The sequence below is a fragment of the Sinocyclocheilus grahami genome, unplaced genomic scaffold, assembly GCF_001515645.1.
Source record: "Sinocyclocheilus grahami isolate Dianchi unplaced genomic scaffold, SAMN03320097.WGS_v1.1 scaffold2733.1, whole genome shotgun sequence".
Taxonomy (NCBI): domain Eukaryota; kingdom Metazoa; phylum Chordata; class Actinopteri; order Cypriniformes; family Cyprinidae; genus Sinocyclocheilus; species Sinocyclocheilus grahami.
The window spans coordinates 16764-24741 of NW_015507911.1; the positions used below are offsets into that span (position 1 = coordinate 16764).

At 34.5% G+C, this 7978-nt stretch overlaps 1 protein-coding gene across 1 annotated transcript; it reads left to right on the top strand.

The window, feature by feature from the left end:
• On the top strand, nucleotides 1-7321 carry LOC107575573 (V-set domain-containing T-cell activation inhibitor 1-like). The gene is made up of 5 exons (XM_016261926.1): nucleotides 1-75; nucleotides 4719-4762; nucleotides 4916-5242; nucleotides 6488-6808; nucleotides 6908-7321. The coding sequence occupies exons 1-5, from the start codon at nucleotides 65-67 to the stop codon at nucleotides 6994-6996; spliced, it is 792 nt and encodes a 263-aa protein (XP_016117412.1). The 5' UTR covers nucleotides 1-64; the 3' UTR covers nucleotides 6997-7321.
• The last annotated feature ends 657 nt before the right edge of the window (nucleotides 7322-7978 follow it).

Sequence of the window (7978 nt, forward strand, 5' to 3'; positions counted from 1 at the left end):
TAGATTCGCTAAATTTCTACGACTGAAGAGACAAACATTACATTTGTAAGCTATTTCACAAGTCATGATCATCAGGTATGTGATCTGATTATTCTTATCCAAATATGTATTTGGAAATCTAGCTAAACAAAGCTAGGGAAGAAACCTAACGCTTGAAAGAAATGAATCCATATGTAGGCTAATACTGGGCCTATAGTAAAAAATGTATAAACTCAAGTTTCTGTGTCATCGGTGCCTACTAGTGAAGCATGACATGCTAAAACACATTTGTTTTTGCCAGTAGTGAAGAGTAAAGAAAATATTCTGAAGGGAGTAGGCCTGTGCAATAATCAATATATCGACTTTTCGCGCAATATATATATATATACATGACCTCAATCATTTTGGTGACGCAATATATCGCTCAATATATTTACTTAAAAATTAAAGTCACCATGTTTTGTATATTCCACTTGCGCCTGTGTCTTTTGCAGCTTTGTCGTACATAACGTGGTGTAGTCATGAGGTGCTAGTTCAAATTTAAAAAATGCTTCTACAAATAAAAGTTTAATCTGCAGATATGGTCTTGTTTAGGGATCTGTGCCTTTGTGCATACAGACATCTGACTGCTAAGTAGTGATTGTGTTTTTCAGCAATAGTGTGCACCCTTAATTTACAGAGAAAAGAAGGTCAGGGAAAAATCTCCATACAAGTTCTTTGTGCATTTTTCTTTTTTTCTATTTGTTACTTAATTTCCATGATCTAAATATTCTTCAAAATTTAAAGTTAGCTGTCATTTGGAAGTGTGTATGCCTTGCATTATTATGCTGTTACATTATGATTATAAATTCAGTGGCATAAAATGGTCTTTAAAGTCTGCATGAAATAAAAAAATTTACTTTATTTACTTTACTAGCACACATAGCTAGTCTTGATGTGAACAATTAATCCGTGCAAGTTAATCTGCTGAAAACAAATAGTTTGTCTTGGAAATCTTTAATCAAAACCTGAACATTTACTTCTGCTCTGGAATGGCATTCCTTCTCTGATGACGTCAGTTTGACGGCTCGTGCAGAATATCCTTAATCATAGGTTGCTATGAGTGAGAGACAGAGAGGAGGAGCGCCAAAAAACCACGCCCTCTATTCAATATTCTGTTTCAGCTGGAAACACGTCACTACACTGAAATAAAGTCGGCAGCAACTTCCGGTTCACGCAGACTTTAAAATGACAATAATATCGCTAGAGGTCAACCGATTTACTTTTTTGAATTTTTTAATTTATCGGCATCGGCCGATTGTGCTGTAAATTAGGCCGATTTATAGGCAGGCACATATGTGGGCAGCTAAGCGTTGTTGCGGAACACCATGGCCATTTGACTTATAGCAGTGTCCAGTGTTTCCCATACATCGAGTTATTACTTCGTTGAATAAACTGATCACTGCACGTTTCAAAATTAAAATGCACCGCTTGTGTTTTTATATAAAGGTATCTTTGAAAAGAACCGACCGTCTTCAGAAACGCTTCGATGTCATTTTCATTTTGTCTTTCCTGTAATGCCTGATAAATAAGCGTCTGTGAGCAGCCCTGATTAGATTACAGCCGTTACCGGGGAAACCGCCATATCTCCCGCTCCAACAGCACCTCCTGCTGGCAGAGAATGAATTCGCATTTGCAGTCTGTGGGAAACACTGGTGTCTGTCAGCAAACATAAACAAAAAGCATGCTTCAGAACTGTTTTGAGAAGGTGCTCAAGTTTTGAGCCATGTATTATTACTCTGAATTAGGCTACTACTACTATTACTATCTTGTACCCTGCAATAATCATTTACTCAAACTCAGTTTTATGAAATTAAGAAAAAATAAAAATAAATCGGCCAAACATATCGGCCCAAAAAAAATCGGCATCATATATCGGCCATCGGCTGCCCTGATTTCTAAATATCGGCCAGTGAAAAACCCATATCGGTCGACCTCTAAATATCGCTTATTGCAATTATTTCTGGGGCAATATATTGCACAACAAAAAGTTGTTATTGTGACAGGCCTAGAAGGGAGTTTGTTCGCATTTTTAAAAAATTTGGACACTACCCTGATCTGAAGCATGTCTAAACGTGTACAATCGTTTAGTTACAGTATCTATCTGTATAGGCACAGACATAGTTTGCATATGTACAGTAGGGTTGTGACGGTGGGGAAATTTTCCCACTGGTTAATCGGCGGCGTGTGACAACACCGGTAATACCGGTATCACCGTGGGGGCGGGGTGTTCCCTTTTTTCCTCGCTTTTAAATAGCTTGTAAAAGCGGTGTGCCCATTTTACTTTCACTTTCAAATAGCGGCAATTTGGCGTAAAGCAATTGTTCGTTTTTAGTTCGTTTGAATTTTCCCTCTTTTCCTCGCTTTCCTTCGCTTTTAAATAGCTTAAAAGTGGCGTGCGCATTTTACTTTTACTTTCGAATTAGCGGCAGTTCGGCCTCAATTGCTTGAATGCAACAACAAAATACAACATCAAACTCACTTTAGCCTATATATAAAACAGAACTTTTATAAAAATAAAAAATACACCATTCTAAAGGGCAGGCTATGCCTGATATAAAATATAAAATAACTTACATAAAGTTTAATAGGTATACAAAACTGGAAACATGTATAATATATAACCAAATAAATAAGATTAGCAAAAGAGTAAGAAAGCTTGGAGGCACGGAATACACCTTGATGTCAAATAAAATAAAATAAATCACAAAGTTTAAATAAAGTAAAAATCAGCAAACAATGTGGAATCAATTAAATAAGAAACGAATGTTTAAAAAAACTTCCAAAATCACCTTAGATAAACGGCAAAAGTCAACAGGCTTTTCAAAATCCAAAATATTGCCAAACAGGCGCTTTTGCATCTCGTTTCGAAACCGCGATCGTCTTGTCTGTCTCACCTCACTCTTCTTGTCAGTCAGCTCGACTCACTCTCCTCACTGGAGAAATTAAATCTGATCTGTGATGCGACTGTCGTTCGGCAAGCTGCATTGAGCAGCAGCGTTCAGTTTTTAATTGTAGTGTCTGTTCTTTTACTGAACTAAATGATTTTTATTACTATAAAAAAAATCTAAATGACGGTGGGGGTCGGTGACGCGGTGGGCAAGTGACGTAACCGGTGTTGCAGCTTAACAACGGTATCATCGTCAGCACCGTCTATCGCGGCAAGCCTAGTGTACAGTAATTTACTATAGTAATTTATAGGTGTATGTGTATTATATTATAAATTTGTGTATTATAAAGTGTATTATACTGGATATATTACAGTACTTACAACACTTTTTAATGAATGCTACAGCATACTGTAGTATTAACTATAGTGAATTGATAAACCGTAATAAATACTGCAGTATACTTTAGTTTTTAGTACAGTAAACTGTAGTGTATTGTAGTATATTATTAAATATAAATTTAGTACAGTATTAGGTAACGTAATTTGTTTATATTACTATAGTTGTTATATTACTACTGCAACTATAGAATTACCACAACAAATTAATTCAAGTACTTTACTATAGTATGATTAAAAACACTATAGTATTTACTATAAATTACTATATTATTTTTTTCATGTGGGCTCCTGCCATACAGTGCAGTTTTATTACATATGCCATTGATTTCTGTCACTATACTAAGAAATACTGTAACTGTAGTTTACACACCATTATTTGTTTCATTTTGTAAGTATGTTATGGGCAATTTTCGTTTTTGGGTGAACTATACTATTAATATGTTGTTACTCCAAACTCAGTTAAATACGATTAACATTGCATTATTAATACTTTGAATAATTAAAATACTTTCTTCTCATGAACATTCTTGAGGTGTAGAATACATATTGCCAGTGCTGTGTTTATTGTTTTCATGTTTGATCAGCATTTCTATCTTCTTTTTATTTAGCTACAGTGATAGTTAGATGCCTTAGTCCATGTTAGGGATTTCCGGGAACTTGATGTGTTCTATTACTTCTGTGAGGCATATTTGTTTTTTTGTTGTTTTTTTGTGCCCTCTGTTTTCAGTATGAATGAAACATTACATGTGTTTATAGCTCTCCATAATGCTCACACCACCCAATCTTCAGAAAATAAAGGAAATTAATACTTTGAAGAAATTTGAAGTAAACGTATGATAATCTCTAAGTTTTTCTCCTGAGAGCTACTTCCCTACTGATTTCAACTTTGTATTATTATATTAAGATTATATTTAAAACATTATGCCCTTAATATCTGTCTGATAAAATGTGTATTTAATAATGTTATTACTCCAAACTCACTTCATAATGTCAAACGAGTGTTTGAAACGCTGTAAAAAAGATGGATGACATGTCCCTCCTTCTTTCCACTGTAAAAAGTGAAGGCAAAATGTCCAAGGTTTTTGTATCCAGAGTCAACGCAGTATTTATCGTGATCTGAAACCATTGTATCAAAGTCCTGCCCAAACTCCCGCAAACCCAGTCATAAGCTCACAATCATGATACCACACCCTGTTTTTATAATATCAAATAACCATGCCCAATATAAATGTTGTGGCAGTTTTTTCTGTGGAATAGAAACTTATATTGGATATCAGTTTTTCAAGATATTGTATCAAAGTTAGAAATTCCATTGATAACATGAATCATGCTTAAAAGATTCACAAATGTGAATCTTTTTGAATTTTTACATTGCAGAATGTAAACATTTCAATTATTTCTGTTTTTACAGGCGCTGTGTTGTTTTACTTCATCTGTTAATGTTGATAAATGAAGGTGAGCAAGGATATATACATGTCAATGACATGTAAAAGAGATCATGATAAGAGAAAAGGGAATTAAAAAATTTTTTAATCTAGTTTAAACATGTATTAGGTTATGTTTTCGCATGAAACGATTTCTTTTATTACAACTTCGCTCTGTTTTCAGTGTCTCTGCAGGTCACCGTTGAGGGTGTCATTGGAGGTTCTGTTGTTTTATCTTGTTCTGCTAGAGAACCTCAGCTTACAACTGAAGACATTACAGTGAATTGGAAACACCACGACAGTCTGAATGTGTATGCCATTATTAAGGGTAAAGTTTCTGTGGAAGGACAGGACCCAAAGTACAAGAACAGAACTGAAAGCTTCCCTGAGAAGTATCTGAGAGGAAACTTCTCACTCAAACTCGATGATCTTCAACACAGTGACGCAGGAAAGTATCAGTGCTACATTATAGATGAATCAACAATTGAAACTGTGGAGCTACATATCAAAGGTTTGTAAAAAAAAAAAAAAAAAAATTATAAAAAAGTAATTAATTAATGAAAATCTAATCTTGGTTTCATAGTATGAACATCTTTTATTATTACAAATACTGTTTTTGTATATAAATATGCATTTTTTATTTAATTTAATATTTAGTTTTAGAGAGTTGCAGCACATGAGGTTTTACAAGCTGATTCTGAACAAATGTTGTCTTGTTATAAAATGCTTAAATTATCAGATATTTTCAGGTAATTCAGATAACACTACACACTATAGAAAACTGCCAGTTTGAAATAGTGTTGGGTGATATGCTCAATTTTCATATCGTTCTATCGTGTGAGATCGCGATACACGATATTATCGTGCTATTTATTTACCTAGTTTCATTGCCGGAAAGTGAACCAACTCCAGTGTAAGGCTAAACGCAGCCTAATGTTTTTAATATGACTGAATTTGTATTTAACATGAAAAAAAAATATTAGAAACATCGTAAGATACTAATTATAATGCTTACATTTCGTCAGTTATTCAAAAAGCAGCTACAGAAAAAGAACATAACATTAGCCTACCAAAGAACAACATCACAAGCTCAGTCTATGCGCTTTAAAAACACTCCCATTAAAATCAGTGAATCTACACTGTATGATGCATAAATATCTTATACTTAGATACATTGCACGTACTTCTACACTTTGTTGTTTATGATGGGAGAATTCGCCAGTCAGAATTCAGTCAGCGCGCGCTGAACCACAGAACTCCGCTGTTTCAGCGGTGAGTCATCTGAACGCCTCTGATTGGCCAATGCATTCATAAGCTCAGCATAATTGTGTGTGATTGGTTAACACGCAATACTGTAAACCGCGGAAAAAGAAATACAATGCAACAAATAAGCCCTAATATTAATTAGAGAGTATTAGTAGCCTGATAATAATAATAATAATAATAATCATCATCGTCAAAGGCATCAGCCACAGGCGATATCTCTGACATCGGCACAACCCTAGTTTGAAATCAAGTGGGAACAGAAAATTAGATTTCAGAAACTGAATTTGTTTGGTCACATGATGGATTGTTACTTCAACAATCACCTTTATTTTTCCTGTTTGTCTTTGTTATGCACATCTTTATTAAAGTCAATGTCTCTGATTGAGCATAAACTAGCGTTTAGATGCTATCCAATCAACAATCATCCATGAAGCAATGTCATGTTTCTTGCATGAAAAACAGTATATTTTATTGTTCTCTCTGTTTTCAGTGCCTCTGCAGGTCTTGATTGTAGGTTATGTTGGAGATTCTGTGGTTTTACCTTGTTCTTCTGAGCTAAACACTGCTGAAGGCATTACAGTGAACTGGAGACACAATGACAGTCTGAAAGTCTATGACATTATTAAGGGTAAGATTTCTGTGGAAGAGCAGGATTCAGCATATGAGAACCGAACTGAAAGCTTTCCTCAGGCGTATAAGACTGGAAACTTCTCCCTCAAACTCAACAACCTTCAGTACAATGATACAGGAAACTACATATGCCACATCACAAATGAATTACTCATTTACAGCATGGAGCTACTCGTCAAAGGTTAGTGGAAAAATTAATTAATGTTGTCTATTATTTAACTATTATAATGTTTTTATTTGTTTTTACTCAACCTAGTGCAATTGTCTTTTTGTCCACTAGATGAAAAAGACCAAGGAACACAATCAAGAACAGAGAAGATCATAACTTTAGTGGCTTTGCTTTCTGTTTTCATTCTGCTCTGTATTTAAGTATATTGACCAGCGAAGCAGTTTGTCTTCTTATTACAGTATCTACATTAGCTTATAGTGTGTTTCTCTGTGGTGGAATGAGTTTCCAAACTCAACCTGATCAGCTGAGACCATCACAACCTTCAAAAAACAGCTGACGACACTCCTCATCCATTTTATGTATTCATTTATTTAATATCCCCCAATATCCTCAATTTGATTACTGTTTTTGACTGTTTAGGGGAATAAATATAAAGACTGGATCTTTTGAAACTTTGATTGAATGCCCTTCAACAAGGGAATGCACAGCCCTGTATATACAGGTGCATCTCAATAAATTAGAATGTCGTGGAAAAGTTCATTTATTTCAGTAATTCAACTCAAATTGTGAAACTCGTGTATTAAATAAATTCAATGCACACAGACTGAAGTAGTTTAAGTCTTTGGTTCTTTTAATTCATGTCACCATATTCTAATTTGTTGAGATGGTGAATTGGTGGGTTTTTGTTAAATGTGAGCCAAAATCATCACAATTAAAAGAACCAAAGACTTAAACTACTTCAGTCTGTGTGCATTGAATTTATTTAATACACGAGTTTCACAATTTGAGTTGAATTACTGAAATAAATGAACTTTTCTATGACATTCTAATTTATTGAGATGCACCTGTACTTATATACAGGCATATTTATATGCCTGTTGCTTGTTTACATTTATACACTACCTGGCCCAAAAAAATAATAATACTAAAGAGTTTCGGACTGGGTCATTATTGCAGTGATTAACATGTTGTATGTTTGGCAACAATTCCTTTCACCCCAACTCATTCAGTACTTGGCTTTTTACTTCTCAAAAAACGATGTCAGAAGACGTACCCATGTACATATTCCAGGATGAAAATGTCAAGATTCACCAGGCTCAAAATGTGATATAGTGGTCCAGTGAGCATGAGGAATAATTTTCACACATGAATTGGTGTGAAATTGAATTTTTGGACCCTATT